This window comes from Lepidochelys kempii, chromosome 1 (genome assembly GCF_965140285.1).
Source record: "Lepidochelys kempii isolate rLepKem1 chromosome 1, rLepKem1.hap1, whole genome shotgun sequence".
NCBI lineage: Eukaryota > Metazoa > Chordata > Testudines > Cheloniidae > Lepidochelys > Lepidochelys kempii.
Window position 1 is genome coordinate 352,915,481 of NC_136380.1, and position 21,652 is coordinate 352,937,132.

General features: G+C 47.9%; 1 protein-coding gene across 9 annotated transcripts in view; it reads right to left on the reverse strand.

The window, feature by feature from the left end:
* The window catches only part of SHANK3 (SH3 and multiple ankyrin repeat domains 3), a 769,810-nt gene that overhangs the window by 202,138 nt on the left and 546,020 nt on the right, over window positions 1–21,652 (reverse strand). For all 9 annotated transcript variants that reach the window (XR_013635242.1, XM_073329053.2, XM_073329054.2 and 6 more), the window contains one exon: window positions 13,799–13,912. Coding sequence is in view for 8 of the 9 variants with exons in the window: in XM_073329053.2 (XP_073185154.1) it covers window positions 13,799–13,912 (114 nt within the window). In the remaining variant the exon portion in view is untranslated. The remainder of the gene's footprint in view (window positions 1–13,798; window positions 13,913–21,652) is intronic.

The window sequence follows — 21,652 nt, forward strand, 5'->3', positions numbered from 1 at the left end:
CTCCAGCTGGGACCCCAGTCAGCTGCAAAGCTCTCAACACGTCAGGGAACTCTGTCTTCACAGTTTCCAGAGAATGAGCGCCCTTCTGAACGAGCCCAGTTCCCACCAGCCCCCAAGGGACTGCTACCTCAGCAGCTGTATACCCGTAACCTCAGAGCACATAGCTAGTTACCCGCACAGCCCAAGCCTGTAACACAGTGAAGTCTGCCAATACTCCAGGCAATGATTCAGGGGGTAGCAATTCCAAAACCCTGGCTTGTAACACCCCAGTTAGTCCCATGCTGAGCTCCACAGACCTCTGCTCGAGCAATTCAGTTCCAGCTTCCTGCAACCCCTGCAACTCCCCTTCTGATTTCAGTGCACCTCACTCCTGACGTGCAGAACCCCCAAGAACTATGCTGCTTGGCTGACAGATCTGTCCTGACCTGCAGTACCACCGGCTACGTCCACTGTGGGCTTCTCCTGCACAGAGACTACGAACTCTGCCAAAGCCTTGTTTTGATTTAGACAAGGTCACACTCAGGGTATTAAAATAGGACTATTAAACTCATTTGACTTGTGACCTGAAGCTTGAATTCTGACCTCAGGAGCTGAAGATGCAATAGCCACCCCCCTACAAATTGCCATCCTAGTATCATTCAGGCACCAGGCACTTTCCAAATGGAGGAAGCAGCCCTCTCTGTCCCGCAGACCTCACAGGCTGGGGGGCGGGGTGTGGAGGAAGGAACACAGCATACCGTATGTGCAAAGGGAACAGGGTGGTGGTGATAGACCATGGCTAATTAGTTCCCTCCCCATAAATTAGCAGTTCACTCAGAGGAAAAATACATAAGATAAGTAAGTAGAAGACTCAGTCCCCTAGTGTTCTATCAAGTGTGCTGCAGAGATAGAGGCTCATTGGTGACATTGAGTCATTGTCCCCCCTCCACAGCCTGATCAGATCTTGGTGCTAGTTAAAACAGCTTCATTTGTGCCCCAGCCTACTCCCAGCACATCTCCCATGATGGAGGGGCCCAGGAGACGGATACACCACATAGGGATTGCCCTAAGCAAGAGACACCCTCAGTTGCTCCTTTGCAGCAGCTTTAAGCCCTCTTTGAATTGCTAATGTAGTGTAGGCAGGATCCAGTGCATGGTTTTGATAGATGTTGAAGAAGTGGGTCTTGAGCAGGCATTTAAATGAGAGAGATGCAGACCTGTGGGCCAACGGTCCATCTAGCCCAGTATCCAGTGTGACAATTGCCAGTGCCAGGTGCTTCAGAGGCAATGAACAGAACAGGGCAATTACAGAGCGATCCAGATCCAGCTTCTGGAAGTCAGAGGTTTAGGGACACTGAGAGCATGGGGTTATATCTCTGTCCACCGTGTCTAATAGCCATTGATGGACCTGTTCACAAATTTATCTGTTCTTTTTTTTTTTTTTAACCCAGTTACACTTTTGGCCTTCACAACATCCGTTGGCAACGAGTTCCTCAGGTTGACTGTGCGTTGTGTGAAGAAATACTTCCTTTTGTTTGTTTTAAACTTGCCGCCTATTCGTGTCATCGGGTGACCCCTGGTTCTCATGTTATGTGAAGGGATAAATCACACTTCCCTACTCACTCTCTCCATCCCATTGTTGATTTCATACATTTTACCACACTCAACCTTAACCGTCTCTTTTCCAAGCTGAAAGTACCAGTCCTTTTAATTTCTCCTCGTGTGGAAGCTGTTCCAGACCCCTAATAACTTCTGTTGCCCTTCTCTGTACCTTTACCCTTCTCTGTACCTTGACCAATTCAAATATATCTTTTCTGAGATAGGGTGACCAGAACTGCACGCAGTATTCAAGGAGTAGGCATACCATGGATTTAAACAGTGGAACTGTAATATTTTAATTATCAGTCCCTTTGCTAATGGTTTTTAAAACTCTGTTCGCTTTTTTGACTGCTGCTGCACATTGAGATGTGTTCTCAACTATCCATGATGACTCCAAAATCTTTTTCTTGAGTGGTAACAGCTAATACAAAACCCATCGTTTTGTATGAACAATTAGAATCATTTCTGCAATATGTATGACTTGGCATTTATCAACACTGAATTTCATTTGTCATTTAATTGCCCAGTCACCCAGTTTTGTGAGATCCCTTTGTAACTCTTCACAGCCTGCTTTGGACTTAACTATCTAGTAGTTTTGTATCATCTGCAAACTCTGCCACCTCATTGCTTCCCCCACTTTTTTTGGATCATTGATGAATACGTTGAACAGCCCTGGTCCCAGTACAGAGCCTGTGAGGATGCCACTATTTATCACTTTCCATTATGAAAACTGACCACTTATTCCGACCCTTTGTTTCCTGTCTTTTAACCAGTTACTAACCCATGGGAGAACCTTCCCTCTTATCCCGACAGCTCACTTAGCTTAAGAGCCTTTGGTGAGGGTCCTTGTCAAAGGCTTTCTGAAAGTCCAAGTACACTCTATAAGCTGGATCAACCTTGTCCACGTTTGTTGATCCTGTCAAAGAATTTTAATAAATTGGTGGGGCACGATTTCCCATTGCAAAAGCCACGTTGACTCTTCCCCAGCAAATCGTGTTCACCTATACGTCTGATAATTCTGTTCTTTATTATACTTTCAACCAATTTGCCTGCTATTGAAGTTGGGCTTACCCAGCCTGTAATTGCCAGGATCTCCTCTGAAGATTTTCTAAAAAATCCCACTGGCATTACACAAGCTACCCTCCAATCATCTGTACAGAGGCTGCTTTAAGCGAAAGGTTACATATCACAACTAGCAGTTCTGCAATTTCAGAAACACTAAGGAAGAGCATTCCAGGCATAGGGGACAGTGTGAAAGAAAATGCAGAGAATGTTGTGGGAGAAGTGGGCAAATTGGGTGTCAAGGCTGGTCTCAATGGCGGAGTGAAAGGGATGCACGGGTGATCCAGTAAGAGACAAGGGAGAATAAGCAAGGAGACAAAATGAAATGCAGAATTTTGAAGGGGATGACAAGCTCGAATGTGGTAGAGAATTAACTGGAAGAAGGTGAACTGGTGAGAGCAGTGGGCCAGGAATATGATCTCAGCAGCTGTGTCCTGGGCCCAGTCTAGATGTCAGACAGGCAAGGCAGGAGGTAATGAGGGCATAGACCATAGTTCTAGCTGTAGGAACCAACGAAAAGGGCTGATCTCAGAAACACAAAAGGCGGATTTCAGAGTAGCAGCCGTGTTAGTCTGTATCCGCAAAAAGAAAACGAGTCTAAGGTGCCACGAGGACTAACAAATTTATTTAAGCATAAGCTTTCGTGAGCTACAGCTCACTTCATAGGATGCATTCAGCTGTAGCTCACAAAAGCTTATGCTCAAATAAATTTTTTAGTCTCTAAGGTGCCACAAGGACTCCTTTTCTTTTTACAAAAGGCAGAAGCAGCCACAGCCTTGGCTATCATGGTCCGCCTTGACACTGTTCTGTTTTCCTAGGTTTTCAGATATGTTCCCAGACCAGCCACAGCACTGCACCAGGTTGGCTCCTCCTAGGAGACTATCCAGGAACAGGTTTCAGAGTGGTAGCTGTGTTAATCTGTATCAGCAAAAACAATGAGGAGTCCGTGTGGCACCTTAGAGGCTAACAAATTTATTTAGGCATAAGCTTTCGTGGGCTTCCACCTCCATCTTAATTGAATTGGCCTCGTTAGCACTGATCCCCCACTTGGTAAGGCAACTCCCATCTTTTCATGTGCTGTATATATATATACTGCTTACTGTATTTTTCACTCCATGCATCTGATGGAGTGGGTTTTAGCCCACGAAAGCTTATGGCCAAATAAATTTGTTAGTTTCTAAGGTGCCACAAGGACTCCTTGTTGTTTTTATCCAGGAACAGATGCCCACTCCAGAAATCCTTTCCATTCGAATTCTCAGAGACCGTCTTCTACACATATTCACAGAAAAGACGAACCACAGATTCTGCACTTATCAATATTCAACCAGAGCTTTCCACCTTAAGTCTTGGAATTGGAAATTTCAAATAGCCAAGATAGACAATCTTTCATTTCCAATCATACTGCCCCTGCTCCCGCTTCTAAGTGCAGTCGCTCAGCTCTTGCACAGAAAAAGAGATGAGATTTTTTTTCCCCATTAGTAATAAGTCAGATGTGAATCAGACAGGCTTTTGGGAGCCTATTTTAGGTGACAGCAACGCATAACTCCACATTAGGCTAATGGAGTGTGAAAATAAGGATGTACATGAGCCCAGACAGGAAAAGGGACATGGAAGCAGACAGCTGGGCTTGGGTGCTTCAAAACCAGTTTACGGAGCCACACTGTGCTCAATCTCTGGGAGAGTTTGGAAAAGGACAGATCCTCAATGCCTCTAAAAGCAGAATGTTCACGAAAAATAGCCACTAAGGCTAAAACTCTTACTAGATTAGGCTGGCACAAAACAGCCATGAGGTGCCTATCATGGGAAGGGCATGGAAGCTGAGTCTGGGAGACTTTCAAAGCTGCACTCTAGCTAGGCCAACCTAAAGCCTGGTGTCCTGATGGCTGGACTGATGGTAGAATGCTTCTGCAGACCTTGGTACTGCAACTTGGGGAGCTGGATTTCCTACAGCAACAAAGAACCCTTCCCCTGCTGTAGGAAGGGCCTGCACTATGGCTCGGTAGTGGCAGAGCTGGTGTGCCGCTCTAATGCCCGTAGTGTAGGCAAGCCCTCAGAGAGCTTCATTGACTTCAGAAATGCCCAGGTCGTAGGCTCTTCCCTGCAGCCATCCAGCTCCGGTGTGATGAGCTGAGGGATGGGCTAGAGACAGGGCAGCCACCTCCTCTCCGGTCCAGTCGGGGCCATCACTGCAACTGGCCGCCTTTCCACCAGTCCTTTCATAGGACCAGCATGGACACTGCTGGGACCAGCAATTGCACTGCCTCTGTGTGCCTAGAGGGCTTCCTAGAGGCTCTCATCTGCAGGGCTACGGGCCACATTAGCTCCTGACTGGACCATGCATTATCCCATTTTGGATGAAGTCCCGTCCTTACTTGCATCACAGAAATGGTTCAATGGTCCATTCCTACCCTAACACACCAAGCCTCCCAGAGGATACTCTATATACCAGAGGCCAAGAGAGAACCCAGAATGTACCATGAAAAAAAGAGGAGACAGAAGCTCTCCTGTTCCTCTCCAAACTCAGATACAGAAGATGTTCCACCACAGCAACAAACACATTTAAGTACATCCCTGTGTTCTGTGAGGCAAAGGACAAGGGGGACCTAGGGCTCCTAATGGCGTACAGACCTCCAGACAGAAACCTGGTCTATTTTCTGGAGGATCTCCCAGAGCTTCTGCCCAGCACAGTACTGGAGTCCCCCAGAATTCATGGCTTTGGTGACTTCAGTCTCCATATAGACAATGCAAAAGATGCAATAGTACTTGATCTCATTGAGCACACGGAAAGTATGGCATTCTTGCAGGCAGTCTCTGGATCCACACGTGCAGCCAGACATACACTGGATCCTATCTTTGGCTTTGGACTAGACATTGGAGATGTCACCAACATACCCCTCTCCTGTAGGTGACGTCTCCAATACCCAGGCAGAGCTCATAGACTTCCCTCCTTCCCTCCTTCCCTCCAGGGTAGTGAAGAGCCAAAGCTGGTGCTTCCCAAGATTCCTGAACCTAGGTTTCCAACTTGCCCTACAAGAAGCAGCCCAAGGCACAGATGAGTTAGTACCACAACACATTCGCCTGATGTCCACTACCTCAGATGCCTTGGCCCCAAGCTGCCCGCTCTCCCCCACCCCACTGACTGAGAAGATCACCACAGTTCATAGACGAGCTACGGCAGATGCTGTGCCCAGGAAAGTTAGAACACTAGTAGCACACCAAGTATTCTGAATGCCGCACAAACAACTCTGACAGGATTTCACCACTGCAGTAAAGGAGGCAAAACAAATCTCCTCCTCCTCCATGATCAGGCACACAGAATCAAGGGCAGCAGAGTTATTTTGCATACTGAGCCCGCTAATCAACCCACTTCATAGCATAGCCTAGGCACCAGTCCAAGGCATCTCCTGCTGTGAAAAGCTGTCAGTATACTTTGTTGATAAGAACAACTGAATACCCATGAAAATAGGAAAGAAAGTTCCATCCCTCAACAGTGAATATTACCTACCCCACGGCCCCTGTCTGGGTTTGGCCCCATTACACATGACAAAACTCAAGAAACTCTGAAAAATATCCCTGCCACTACCTGTGGAAAGGCTCTATTCCCCTCCTGGCTGGTGGAGGACGGTGAAGAACGACGACACCCATTACTAATGGAAACAGTCAATGCCTCCTTCAGAGCAATGCTTCTATCTAACACCTTCAAATGCGCAATAGTTCACCCTCTCCTCACGAAGCCTTGCTCAGTCATTAAGTTCTCTCAAACGACCATCTGTCGCTAACCTTCCATTCCTGGGCAAAATAACTGAGAAAGTCCTAACCACCAAGCTCCAGCAAGATGTGACATCAGCCACCATCCTGGATGCCTCCCAATCAGGCTTCAGACCAGGGCACAGCACAGAGATGGCTCTAGCAGCTCAAGCGAATACCCCCCTCATAAGGCCAGGGATAGGCAAGTGCTTCATGCACAGGCTGCTGGGCCTCTCTGCAGCCCCTGACCCAGGAGGCTGCAAGGCACTGCTAACCCACCAACATGACACAGCCAGAATGAAGGGCCCAGCACCGCAGTGGCTCTAGTCTTCCTCTCCAGAAGAGCGCAGAAGAGTGATGGGCAAGCGCTCCTTGCCTGCAGAGGGGTCCATATTGTCTACTTCTCTCCAGTATCCACATGAGAACTGGGAGACAGTGAGCTGCCAACAGCATGCCCATGACACTCAACTCTAGGTCATCTTCTTCACCGATGTAACGTGGCCATTACAGACACGTCTGAATTCTACACGAAATCAGCTCTTGGAGAGAAAGCAGCTGGCTCAAGCTGAATGCAGGTAAAACTGAAGTGATGCTGGTTGGGAAGGAGAAAGTGCTTCAAAGAACTAGCTGGGACACTGTCCTCACTGTCCATTGAAGTTGCACAGCCCCTACTTGTCTAAATGGTGTGAAGTGCTGGGGTCCTGTTTGACTCTTCACTAAGCTGGGAAACCGGGTAGCATCTGAACCTAAAACCCAGCTTCCTTCACCTTCTGGGTGAAAGATTCCCCTTGCTGGGAAACTTGTCCCCTCCTCTCAAACAAGGAGCAGGCCACAGTAAAACATGCGTTTGTTACCTGGATCATTGCCACTAACTGTGCATCTGAAGCTGAATATGAAGATGATGCACCAGCTCCAGATGGTACAGAATGTGCCCGCCTGCCTCCTCCATGAGCTAGGCCACCATGAGCACATCCAGCCTGTGCTCAAGTCCATCCACTGGGCTCCCCGTCAGTTCCAAATGTGAGTTTAATGTCTTGGTTCTAATTTTCAAGGCAATTAATGGAACAAGCCCCAGACATATTAAAAATCAGCTTCCATTCTGTGACTGGCCACACCAAATTTCAATCTATGAGCCACCATAATGCTGCGCTCCCCTGGGAAAACACAGGCACAAAGCGCAGGACAAAGCATGTGACAGCTGGTACAGGTCCAGAGTCTGACTCTCTTTCGGAAAAGCTGCAAAACCTTCTTCAAAAAGGCTTTTACATCATGGCAACAAAACTCACAACATTAGCACCCTCAATTCTACCGCTCAAATCCCAAACCAACCAATCCCCCCAAAGTCAGCCTAAAGCCCTCCAACCCGAAGTACATAGGGTTCTTTTAATAAAATAAATTTACAAGCCCAACCCCAGTCAGAGTCTTTACCCTGGAAAGGGAGGCGCGTCAGAGGCCCCAGAAAGGCCTCCATGGACTTCGCTATTGCTCTAGTGTTTATGTGGGAGGCGCTTGGGCACTACAGTGTTGTGCGGCAGCATAAAACCCTGAGAGATGGGCAGCAGCAACATCTCTTTCTGCCGGGGCGCGAGCTGCCACCCAGCCCTTGTCTGCTGGTGACGGAACCCCAGGCTCACTAGTGCAGCCTTGCTCCATCCCGAGACTTTCAACGATAAACCAGCCAGGACAACCACAAACAATCACAACCACTGGGAGAGACAAGAGGAACAGCACAACAGACAGAGAGCCACCCTGTCTCTGAGGGAAGCCACAAGACCGTTCCTGTATAACAGGGAGGGGAAAAGCACTTTAGCCTTTCCCGGAGAAGACATCTTGGGGAGCAGGGATGTTCTCTTGAAAAAATGGATCCTGCTTCCTGGGAAACCACCCACCTCTGCCACAGACTGAACCTGTTTGGGAGATGAGTGGGGGAAGAGAGATGTGCTTGGTTAGATAGGCAAGGGGACCCACTCAGTGTAGGTGCAGGTTTGGGTTACGAGTCTGTTTTGTAGCGTAACCAGGTTTCCACCCCCTCTCATCTCTACTTAACCCTTATGCATCCGATGAAGTGAGCCTTAGCTCACGAAAGCTTATGCTCAGATAAATTAATTAGTCTCTAAGGTGCCACAAGTCCTCCTGTTCTTTTTGCGAATACAGACTAACACGGCTGCTACTCTGAAACCCTCAACCCTCCAGTCTTTCTTAATGAAATGCACTTTTGTTTGGTTGTCAGTGCTCACACGTGCTATGTGTCATATAGCAGCAATGATTTCAGGTAAAACTGGGCTACGCTGTCAAACAGGAGTTAATTCAGGGAAATCCTACGGCCTGTATTATACCATAGTCAGACTAGATTAATCACAAGGATCCTTGCTGGCCTGAGAATATACGATGCTGTGACTCTGTGCTGTAATAAATCAGCAGGTAGAAAATAGCAGCATGACCAGAAATTGTTCTCACATAGCTGTGCAGCATGTGAGATTTATTACCTTTCAGAAAAGAGCCCCTGGACGTTAGCCATGCTAGTCAGCAGGGCACATTCCCCAAAAGTACAGAACCCTGGAAAGAGGTGGACAGGAGCAACCTGTCGACAGTTCATTCTCACAATTTCTGCCCCGGGTAGGGTTTGAATTTACATTGATTGCATGGGTACAGCGTAGGTTCAATGACCACAGGTATTATGTCTGCCAATCCCCTTCGTCATCTTGCTGTGCATGCTACTTTCAGTCTCAGCACACAACTGATTGCAAACCCCATTCTAGAGAGCTGAACTCTTCCTTTAATAACTTTGTGTTGCTTCCTCAAAGGGACAGTGGGTGCCGTGCACTAGCTGAGGCAAGGGCTAAGTGATGGACAAATCCGGGCCAGGGCTTGATCCTCAGATCTATGCAAAGAAGTTGTCAGAACCTGCTGATTTTGTAAAATACTGTTTTTCCCCCAGGGATCTATATCTCGGGAACTATTTGCTCAGATGAACCCAAATTTGGCCCATTCACCCTCCCACGAATCACAGAACCTTTCAGGCCACTCTGTGTAAGCATGTGGAGTTTAGAGAACCTAGGAGAGGCATCCTTTAAACAGAAAGTCGTGCTCAACCATACAGCGGAGCCAGCACAGCCCAAAAATCGTAACTGGGTATGCTGCCTCCAGAGTGCCCCCTTGTGGCCTGTGGTGCCTCTACAGCAGCCCTGCATCAGTTCCCCCTTCTCAGGGCTCCTTAAGAGCTTCACACAGTCCAAGGTATTAGAATCATAGAATATCAGAGTTGGAAGGGACCTCAGGAGGTCATCTAGTCCAACCCCCTGCTCAAAGCAGGACCAGTCCCCAATTTTTGCCCCAGATCCCTAAATGGCCCCCTCAAGGTTTGAACTCACAACCCTGGGTTTAGCAGGCCAATGCTCAAACCACTGAGCTATCCCTCCCACCAAACTGATTCAGAACTGATTCCCCCTGCTGTGTTGTTGTGACAATTAGTCTCTAACTTTGGCCTGCTTCAGAGTTTAGCATGGAAAGCAGGTCAAGTTATTTTCAATAAAAAGTGTTATAAACTGGTGCAAGACAACCAGACAAACTAAATTAGTTCATGTTGACAGAATTCAAGGATTGTATTGAACTCATGCTTGGTAAAAACAGAACAAGACATGGGATCAGAAATGAATTAAACCAGAATTAGTGTGTTGGATATTGGGCCTAAATGGAAGACAAACTAATGAGGGAAGGGGCCATTCCACCTATCACTCCCTTTTGGGGTCTTAAAAGAACAAAAAGGACTATGGGGAAAAGAACACCTAGAAAAACTTGGAAGAACAGATGGAGAGTACTGATGCAAGCTCCACCATCATGGATGTCCTCACCACCACCAAAACCTCGTGGGGCCCTGGACTGTCTCCGAGGAATGTCCTGAGCAGCTTCCTGTCCCACTGAAAGGGACCCACATGACATCACCACCCCAGATGAATCCCAACCTCCCCCGCAGAAAAAATGGGTTTGGACTTTTACAGCAGCAGCAGCTCCACCCATCTCAGCTAGCATCTCTGTTCCCCACAAGGACAATTAGCACCATCTGAGGGACTGTCAAACCAGGGGCTTTCCCTTCTAAGACTCTCTCCAGCTAAAGTGAGAGAGTGGGATACAAATTCAGTGAGTGAATTTGTATCCCACAGGTGCTACAATACCTAATGAGGGTTGGACTAGATGACCTCCTGAGGTCCCTTCCAACCCTGATAGTCCATGATTCTATGATTAAAGGGGGCGGGATCAAGGGAGGCTGTTCCAATGAAAGTGTTATCTAATACCTCACATTTCAAAGGCTCCCCTTTGGCCTTCTCCATACCACCCCAGCCCTTCCGGCTGGAGTGCAACCCTGCTCTTCTCAGCAAGAGGAGCCTCTCTACTGGGAGCTCATTTGCACCAGGACCCTCCCTTCCCCAGCTCGCCCCCTTTCCAGCCCTCTGGCTCTAGCTCTCCAGCATGGAGACATCAGTGGCTAAGTCCCTCCACCGTTGCCCTGCCTTCAGCCCTCTCTAGCCCTGAGAGATCAGTTGGCAAACCCCTCTTGCTGCTCTCCGGCCTTCAGCTTTCCCCCAGGCAACAGCTACAGCTTCCTTCAGGGACCTCTTCCGATCTCCAGCAGCTCTCACCTGCTAATCGTAGAATCATAGAATAATCTCTTACTCCCAGGCAGCTCTCACCTCCTGACCCCCTTTTAAGGCCAACTGAGGTCAGCTTACCACAGGTGCACTGGCCTCTTCCCTCTTAAAGTGTCATCCTTTGACACTTCCCCAGTGGGTCTGTGGGTGCCATGCACTAATTGGGATAAATATCAAGCAACTGGGGGATGCTCAGAGCCTTGGTTTGAGCCCCACCTGTGCAAAAAACAAGACACACACACAGCCAGGCAGAATCTGTGGGTTTTGTGAAACGGTGTTTTTGGAAGCATGCATGTCAGGAATCCTTGGCTCAAACGAACCCAGATTTGGCTCACTAACCCTACCCGCACTGCCATGAGGCACAGAAAACGCCAAGGCAAGGGGAGCAGACATACAGATTTTACCGCACTTCCAAAAGTCGACCTTTGAACATTCAGAGTTTCTCAACCTGAACTCAAGTGGAGCTGACGCTCCCGTGAGCTACTGCACGAAATGAATCAGCAACCGCTTTGCTCTGCTCAGGTGTGCGGCACGGGACAGTCCTAAGATGGGACATTTGAGGAAGAACAGGGAAAGGATGTTCACATCCTTACAGCTGCAGTATACCAGAGTCAGAGCGAAGTGGCCTGCTCCTAGCTGAGCCAGGAGAGCCCCTGGAGATGAAGACAGCCTGAAACTATGGTTCTGAGGCACGCAAACTGCTCCATTCATCTCACGCCCCCACCCCAGTGAGGGCACTTGCTAGCTGGTGCAATGTCCCAAGCATGCCCATTCTCAGCTCCGTCTCAGTGTGCTCGGTGAACCTCCCACACAAAGAAGCAGGGCTCCCATGGAGAGGGGCTCCAACCCCTCAGAGTGTCAGCCTTCACCCTTCTGGGGCAGGAAGAGGGGCTTAGACAGCCTCGATGGGCAGGAATCCCCAGCTGACAAGAGGGGGCAGGGAAGGGTCCCAGTAACACATGGCAACAGGAACAGAGGTCCCATGGGGCAGGCCTCCCAGTCCTCATCACACACACACACACACATTAGGGGAGAATGTGGGCCTGACATGATCCCCCCCATGCTTCCTGCAACCCAGCCCCATATCACTCCTCCAGCGTCCCTCTGCCCACGCAACCCCATTTATCCCCCTCCCCACAAAAATTCACGTCATTAGAATAGTTTCAGCACCTCCTGGATTTCCGCTCTACTCAGACTACACCCCCCACCATTTGCTAGAGGCAGCGTATAGCAACAGGTCCACGTTACATTTTCTGCCAAGGTTGGGTTTGAACTTGCAGTGCCCAACAGTAGCTTAAGTCCAGCCACAGCATGCTCCTAAGCCACTCAGGTCACGTAAAAGCTGGCTGGCCTGAAACTCTTGGCTAGTCTTTCTGCACGCATGCGTTGCAGTCTGGTGTGGGAGTGTTTAGCATGTGCTAACACAGAGAGCTAAACTCTTCCTTTAATAATGTTTCTACTTTGTTTCCCCCAAGAGGCTGTGGGAATCTTGCACTAGCTGGGACCAAAGTCAGGCAACTGATATCAAACGGGGGAAAATGAGAGCCACAGTTTGAGCCACTGGTTTGTGTAAAAAACACTGGTAGAATCTGTCAACCTCCAGAACTGGTGCGGGGAGCTGCACCTCAGGAACTCCTCGCTCAAGTGACCCCAAATTTGGATCACTCCCCCTAACCCATGCCCCCATGAGGCATACCACATTCCAAGGCAATCTCAGTAAGTGTGTGCATTTTAGCACAATTAGAAGAGTGACCCAGAAAAGGTCACTTTGAACAGAAAGGCCTTCTCAGTCTGAACTCTAGCAGAGCTGGTGCGCCATACGAGCCTTGCAGGATGTTCATCAACAGTGCAGTCCATGGGCACTCGAGGACTCCACGCCAGCGCCTGCCAGGGCCCTCTGCACAGAGTCAGCAAGCTGCCTGTTTTACACAGCTGTTGGAAGGGTTCTGCCATGACCACACCTCCTTCCCAGAAGGCCCTGCCCACACATGGAGCTTCTTTGGAGGATCAGGTGTAACTTGTGTCTTTTTTCAGATGTATGGAAAGCACCAGATGGACTGGCCCCTTGCTAGCCACTCGTGCCGTGCTAGGTGCTGTTCCAGGAGGCCAGAGCTTCCTGAGGTGAGCAACTGCTCACTAAGCCAGTGTCTGCACATGGCACTGTAGAAGGCACTTGGCAGGGGAAGCAAACCAGCTCCATGTCACTCAGCCGCTTTGCCTTCAGTGCGTCTTGTGTTCAAACGGTGTGAGGAAAGCACGAGATGCACATGGGAGGAACATGGCTTCCTGCACATGGGAGTTGGCTTCCTGCACAAGCATAAGCTGAGACCTGATTAAGGGGACAGGAGCCCCAGGCCGTACCACACCAACAGCCACTGCTCAAAGCACTACAGCCTCTGAACCATCTCAAATTTGGCACCCAAAAATCAGTGGTAGGATTTGAAGCCGTTGCCCTGTATGACTAAATAATGCTCCCACAGGGCGGCAAGCACATAGGTCACGACACTGAAAGTACTGAAGGTGGGAACTCTGGACTGGGAGCAGCAAGAGAATCAGTGACAAACTGACTCGACTGTAACTTCTGCTATTTTGTGGGTTTCAGTTTCTGGGCTGGGCACCCAGGGCAGAAGATGGGCAGCCTGAGACTTTTGTGTAAGTGGACATCAACCAGTCTGAATTGATGGGGGCTGGACGTGGCTGCCTTGCAGAGGAAGCACTCAGCCCAGTATCTGAGACAGTTGCCCTACCCGAGCAGGGAAGCTTACCTTGCCGTGGATCATACTGTCGCATCTGCACTTCCTCAACGCATTCTGCTGGGAACCAACCGGTCCGTCCTTTCACGGTTCCTTCCCAGAAGCCACCCTCACCAATACTGAGCACTATGGAAAGAGAAATGGGCAGAGATCAGAACAGGGAGAGGGGCACTGCAGGGTACAGAATTACCATGTCCAAGTGCACGGTCTGTGGACGTGCACAACCTGGGAAAGAAGGAGCCACCTAAGAGCCCTCGGAAAGGGTTGTCTTTTGTCCTTCCAGCCGCCTCAGTTAGAAAGTGAGAGACCTGGGATGCATGCAGCGAAACGCTTGGAGAGAGAGCCAGGAGCATCCACCCCGTTCACAGGAAGCACTGGAAGGGAAGCCAGTGTGTTCCAGACGTCAGAGACTTTTTGGAAACAAGGTCTCAACACCATGACTGTGTTGACTTTGCAACTTCAGATGTCTCCTGCAAGGCAGGGAAGTACTGCCAGTATTTTACAAACAGGGAAACCGAGGCATGGAAGGGACAGTGATTTTCCCAAAGCCAAACAGCAAGTCAGTATCAGAGCTGGAATCAGATCCCAGGGGTCTGGCACCCAGCCTCGTGCTCCCAGAACTAGAAAATGCTGAGTGCATCTTCCCTGCAGAACGAGGCGATGATGTGAACTTAAGCTAGCTAACTCAGGTTAGAAGAGCAGTGAGGAGCCTGGGGCTGAATTCAAGCTACTAACCGGAGTTCAGACCCGAGTGGCCTTGTCGTCGCTGCTCTTTTAATCTGAGTTAAGGTACAGCTTAGATGTCTTATCTACTATCAGGACACTTCAACATCAATGGCAAAATCCTCCCAACCCATCAGGGCTAACTAATAACCTTCCCTTCCCAAGTCACCCACTCCAACAGCCCAGGAAAAGAGAGGAGCCTTGAAACAGTTCTGGAAGACTAGGCCAAGGGCAGAAGTGAATTCCAGAACCAAGGGTCCTTCACTGGCATCTTGCCAGCGGCCTTTTCCTAACTAAACCAGGGCACTGGTTGGCTGACACCTCACTGATTCCCATGCATTACTGCAGCAACAAAGGCCAAAATCATGAAAGGTTTATAGGTTGAATCCATCACCTTTCACGACCTCTAAAAGTGACTTTGGAGCCAGTGCAGATCGCAGAGCAGTGTCATGCTCCCAGTCAGAGGCTTTGCCAAGCATTCTGCACGAGCTGCAGAGTGCTCTGCGGGCACAGCACCACAAAGGCCATGCCCAGCCTTAAGGTGAAACACCTGGATCACTGTGGGGGAGCCCCAAATGCAACAGTGGTGATCAGCAACTTTACAGCAAGCACAGCTGGTATGAACTGCTTTCAGGGCACTCAACAGGACCCGGAGGGCTAATCTGAGTAACAAAGGGCAGGCAAAAAGAGGGATGTCCTAGAATCACCACCCCAGTCTCACCCAGATGAAGCCCAAACCAGCTCCCTCTCACCCAAACCCCAGGCACTCAGACGATCCATCACCTTCACCATCCAGGCCCCAGCAAATGGAGCTGTAGGACTAGCTAGCAAGCCCACGTTGCCTTGGTGAGGCCAACCCTTAACTGCAGGCTGAGCCGGAGGAGTAAATGAACAGACCCTGCACCACCCCCAGGAATGAGAAAGAGTTGCCTGATATTGCCCCAGGTGAAGAATGGAGAAACTGAGACTCGTGGGGCGCGGTGGACAGATCCGAGTCTGATCACTGGCAGGTGGAGCCAATGAGATATTAAGGAATAGATAATACTGATGTATTTCCGCGTGGCATCTTCTGAGCCACACAAGGTATCTACACTGCAAAAAAGGTGTGTTCTTAAATCCGATTAGTTAACCTAGGTTAGCTACCTCAGGTTAAAATAGTAGCAAAGACATGTCAACATGGCTTTAATGAGGGTTTGCAGCTCGAGTTAAAGCCTGGTGGGGAGCCAGTGGTTGAATTCAAGCAGCTGGCGCACGTTAAAAGCCAAGCTGCCATGTCTTCTCTATTTTAACCTGAGTTAGCTAAAGTGGATTAACTAACCTGATTTAACACACAACTCTTTTTGCTGTGTCAACATAACCCTAGACAGGGACTATCGCATCCTTGCTCCATGATGCAAGAACTCTGCATATGCCGCACAAAACTGCAATCGTCTTTCTAAATGCCCTATTTTTTATTACAGCACCCTTGGGTGGGCTGGGCATTTACAGAACAAACCCTCCCAAGACCGGACAGTCTGAGGGCTTATTGACATGCAAAGTTAAACCAAGTTAGCTAATAGCATGAATTTAAAGTGCAGTACTTAGACTGAGACTTTAAGGCCAGAAGGAACCATCATGATCTAGTCTGACCTCCTGCACATTGCATGCCACAGAACCTCACCCACTCACTCCTGTGATAGACCCCGCACCTCTGGCTGAGACACTGAAGCCCTCAAATCTTGATTTAAAGACTTCAGGTTACATAAGAACATAAGAACGGCGATTCTGGGTCAGACCAAAGGTCCATCTAGCCCAGTATCCGGTCTTCCGATAGTGGCCAACGCCAGGTGCCCCAGAGGGAATGAACAGAACAGGGAATCATCAAGTGATCCATCCCCTGTTGCCCATTCCCAGCTTCTGGCAAACAGAGGCTAGGGACACCATCCCTGCCCATCCTGGCTAATGGCCATTGATGGGCCTGTCCTCCATGAATTTATCTAGTTCTTTTTTGAACCCTGTTATAGTCTTGGCCTTCACAATATCCTCTGGCAAAGAGTTCCACACAGGTTGACTGTGCGTTGTGTGAAAAAATGCTTCCTTTGTTGGTTTTAAACCTGCTGCCTATTAACATCATGGGGTGTCCCCTAGTTCTTGTGTTATGAGAAGGAGTAAATAACACTTCCTTATTTACTTTCTCCACACCAGTCATGATTTTATAGACCCCTATCATATCCCCCCCTTATTCGTCTCTTTTCCATGCTGAACAGTCCCAGTCTTATTAATCTCTCCTTATACGGCAGCCGTTCCAGACCCCTAATCATTTTTGTTGCCCCTTCTCTGAACATTTTCCAATTCCAATATATCTTTTTTGAGATGGGGCGACCACATGTGTATGCAGTATTCAAGATGTTGGCATTCCATGGATTTCTATAGAGCCAAGATGATATTTTCTGTCTTATTATCGATCCCTGTCTTAATGATTCCCAAATTTCTGTTCGCTTTTTCGACTGCCGCTGCACATTGAGTGGATGTTTTCTGAGAACTATCCACAATGACTCCAAGATCTCTTTCTTGAGCTAATTTAGACCCCATCATTTTATATGTATAGTTAAGATTATGTTTTCCAATGTGTATTACCTTGTATTTATAAACATTGAATTTCATCTGCCATTTTGTTGCCCAGTCACCCAGTTTTGTGAGATCCCTTTGTAGCTCTGTGCAGTCTGCTTTGGACTTAACTAGCTTAAGTAGCTTTGTATCATTTGCAAATGTTGCTACCTCGCTTTTTGCCCTTTTTTCAGATAATTTATGAATATGTTGAATAGCACTGGGTCCAGTACAGAACCCTGGGGGACACCACTATTTACCTCTCTCCATTCTGAAAACTGATCATTTATTCCTACCCTTTGTTTCCTATCTTTTAACCAGTTAACAATCCATGAGAGGACCTTCCCTCTTATCCCATGACAGCTTACTTTGCTTAAAGAGCCTTTGGTGAGGGACGTTGACAAAGGCTTTCTGAAAATCTAAATACACTATATTCACTAAAAGAACGTGGAGTCCTTGTGGCACCTTAGAGACTAACCAATTTATTTGGGCACTGAATAGATATGCAGAGAGAGATGGCAATGGGATTGTTGCAAAGATTGGTTCCTGGGTTAGTGTTTCTGTTGTGTGGTGTGTAGTTGCTGATGAGTATTTGCTTCAGGTTGGGGGGCTGTCTGTAAGCAAGGACAGGCCTGTCTCCCAAGGTCTGTGAGAGTGAGGGATTGTCCCTGTAACAAAGCCCGTTGCCAACTCTGTCTGCATATCTATTCAAGGGACACCATCATAGGACCTAACCACATCAGCCACGCCATCAGGGGCTCGTTCACCTGCACATCTACCAATGTGATATATGCCATCATGTGCCAGCAATGCCCCTCTGCCATGTACATTGGCCAAATCGGACAGTCTCTATGCAAAAGAATAAATGGACACAAATCACACACCACAAACTGTAATGTTCAAAAACCAGTCGGAGAGCACTTCAATCTCCCTGGACACTCAATAAGAGACTTAACAGTGGCCATTCTTCAACAAAAAAACTTCAAAAAACAGACTTCAACGAGAAACTGCAGAACTGGAATTAATTTGCAAACTTGACACCATCAAATTAGCCCTGAATAAAGACTGGGAGTGGCTAGGTCACTACAAAAAGTAATTTTCCCTCTGTTGATATTCAGCCCTTCTTGTCAACTGTTGGGAATGGGCCACATCCATCCTGAATGAATTGGCCTCATTAGCACTGACCCCCAGCGAGGTACGGCAACTCCCATCTTTTATGTGCTGTATATTTATACCGGCCTACTGTATTTTTCACTCCATGCATCTGATGCAGTGGGTTATAGCCCATGAAAGCTTATGCCCAAATAAATTTGTTAGTCTCTAAGGTGCCACAAGGACTCCTCATTGTTTTTGCTGATACAGACTAACACAGCTGCCACTCTGAAACCAGCCACTATATTTACTGGATCTCCCTTGTCCACATGCTTGTTGCCACTCACAAGGAATTCCAGTAGATTGGTGAGGCATGATTTCCCTTTAAAAAAACCATGTGGACTCTTCAACAAATTACGTTCACCTATGTGTCTGACAATTTTGTTCTTTACTAGAGTTTCAACCAGTGCACCCGGTACTGAAGTCAGGCTAACTGGCCTGCAATTACCAGGATCACCTCTGGAGCCCCTTTTAAAAATTGGTGTCACATTAGCTGTCCTCCAGTCAGCTGGTACAGAAGCTGGTTTAAATGATAGGTTACAGACCACAGTTAGTAATTCTGCAATTTCAGATCTGAGTTCCTTCAAAACTCTTGGGTGAGTATCATCATCTGGTCCTGGTGACTTATTATTGTTTAGTTTATCAATTTGTTCCAAAACCTCTTCTAATGACACCTCAATCTGGGACAGTTCCTCAGATTTGTCACTTAAAAAGAATGGCTCAGGTTTGGGAATCTCCCTCTTCCTCAGCTGAGAAGATTGATGCAAAGAATTCATTTAGTTTCTCCACAATGGCCTTATCACCCTTGAGTGCTCCTTTAGCATCTCAATCATCCGGTGTCCCCACTGGTTGTTTAGCAGGCTTCCTGTTTCTAATGTACGTAAAAAAAAAATTTGCTATTACTTTGAGTCGTTGGCTAGATGTTCTTCAAATTCCTTTTCGGCCTTCCTAATTATATTTTTACACTTCACTTGCCAGAGTTTATGCTCCTTTCCATTTTCCTCAGTAGGATTTAACTTCCACTTTTCAAAGGATGCCTTTTTGTCTCTCACTGCTTCTTTTACTTTGTTGTTTAGCCACAGTGGCACTTTTTTGGTTCTCTATGTTTTTTAATTTGGGGTATACATTTAAATTAAGCCTCTATTATGTTGTCTAAAAAGTTTCCATGCAGCTTGCAGGGATTTCACTTTTGTCGCTGTACCTTTTAATTTCTGTTTAACTAACTTCCTCATTTTGGTGTAGTTCCCCTTTCTGAAATTAAATGATACCAGGGCGGGCTGCTGTGGTGTTTTCCCCATCACAGGGATGTTAAAATTTATTATATTATGGTCACTATTAGCAAGCGGTCCAGCTATATGCATCTCTAGGACCAGATCCTGTGTTCCACTTAGGACTAAATCAAGAATTTAGGTTACAGAGAACCTCCCATGTACTCTAATTCAAACCAGCAAGTGACCCATGCCTTGTGCTGCAGAGTGGTAAAGGGGAGGTCTCTGCCAGTCTGACCTGGAAGAAAGTTCCTTCCTGACCCAAAATATGGTAGTGAGGCCCCTGAGCATGTGGGCAAGACCCACCAGCTAGACACGTGGGAAAGAATTCTCTGTAGTAACCTCTGAGCCCTCTCCATCTAGTGTCCCATCTCTGGCTATTGGAGATATTTGCTAATCAGAGTCATAGATGGAGCACATGCCATTGCAGCCAACTTTTCATTCCATCCCCTTCAGAAACCTAACAAGCTCAAGTCTTGAAGCCAATTCGGCTTTTTACCCCCACTGCTCCCCTTGGGAGGCTGCTCCAGAATTTCTCTCCTCAGGTGGTTAGAAACCTTGGTCTAATTTTAACCCTAAACTTTTCAATGGCCAGTTTATACCCATTTCGTCTTGTGACAACATCACCCCATAACTTAAAATGGCACCTCTCCCTCCGTGACATTCTATATGTTGGGGGAGCGTACTGTAGCCCCCATATTCCTCATTTTCATAAAATCAAGATCTTACATATAAAGCAGGCCTTGTAAGGGGTCGGGAAAAGGTTATGATCTTCTGAAAGTCATTTCTCTGTCCATAGATGTGTATCGTTGATGCGTATGAAGTTATGAGAATTGTGTTGTATGGTGGTCACTAAAACATGCTGGAAGTTGGGGAATCAGCCAGATATTCGCTCCCCAGAAGCAACAGCAAGGAAAGTCACCAGTGCCCGGGCTGGGTGTGAAACAGCCCATCAACAGCCATTGTCCACCAAGGGAGCTACAATTCCATGACCCACCTGCATGAGGCTACACCAGGGGAATTGCTCAACCTTGCCTGGAGACTCAGCAATGGCCCCCGGACATGCCTGGACTTGTGTTTTCCAAGCACATAGAATCATAGAATCATAGAATATCAGGGTTGGAAGGGACCCCAGAAGGTCATCTAGTCCAACCCCCTGCTCAAAGCAGGACCAATTCCCAGTTAAATCATCCCAGCCAGGGCTTTGTCAAGCCTGACCTTAAAAACCTCTAAGGAAGGAGATTCTACCACCTCCCTAGGTAACGCATTCCAGTGTTTCACCACCCTCTTAGTGAAAAAGTTTTTCCTAATATCCAATCTAAACCTCCCCCACTGCAACTTGACTCATGGACTGAGAGTATAAAACAGACTGAGTGGACACATACTGGGCCCTTCTCCTGCCCCCACCTATGCTGCAAGAGACCAAGACCTATGCTGCAAACAACCTTGAGTGGATCACTGCAGACTATGTGGCTCTGGGAAGAAGGATAAAGGAGCTTGAGGCACAAATGGTGTTCTCGTCCATCCTCCCTGTGGAAAGAAAAGGCCCAGGTAGAGACCGTCAAATTGTGGAAGTCAACAAATGGCTACGCAGATGGTGTTGGAGAGAAGGTTTTGGATTCTTTGACCATGGGATGGTGTTCCAAGAAGGAGGAGTGCTAGGCAGAGACGGGCTCCACCTAATGAAGACAGGGAAGAGCATCTTCGCAAGCAGGCTGGCTAATCTAGTGAGGAGGGCTTTAAACTACGTTCACCAGGGGAAGGAGACCAAAGCTCTGAGGTAAGTGCGGATGTAGGATACTGGGAGGAAATATGAGCAGGAGAGCGCAAGAGGGGAGGACTCCTGCCTCATACTGAGAAAGCAGGACGATCAGTGAGTAATTTTAAGTGCCTCTACGCAAATGCAAGAAGCCTGGGAAACAAGCAGGGAGAACTGGAAGTCCTGGCACAGTCAAGGAATTAGGATGTGATTGGAATAACAGAGACTTGGTGGGATAACTCACATGACTGGAGTACTGTCATGGATGGATATAAACTGTTCAGGAAAGACAGGCAGGGGAGAAAAGGTGGGGGAGTTGCATTGTATGTAAGGGAGCAGTATGACTGTTCAGAGCTCCGGTATGAAACTGCAGAAAAA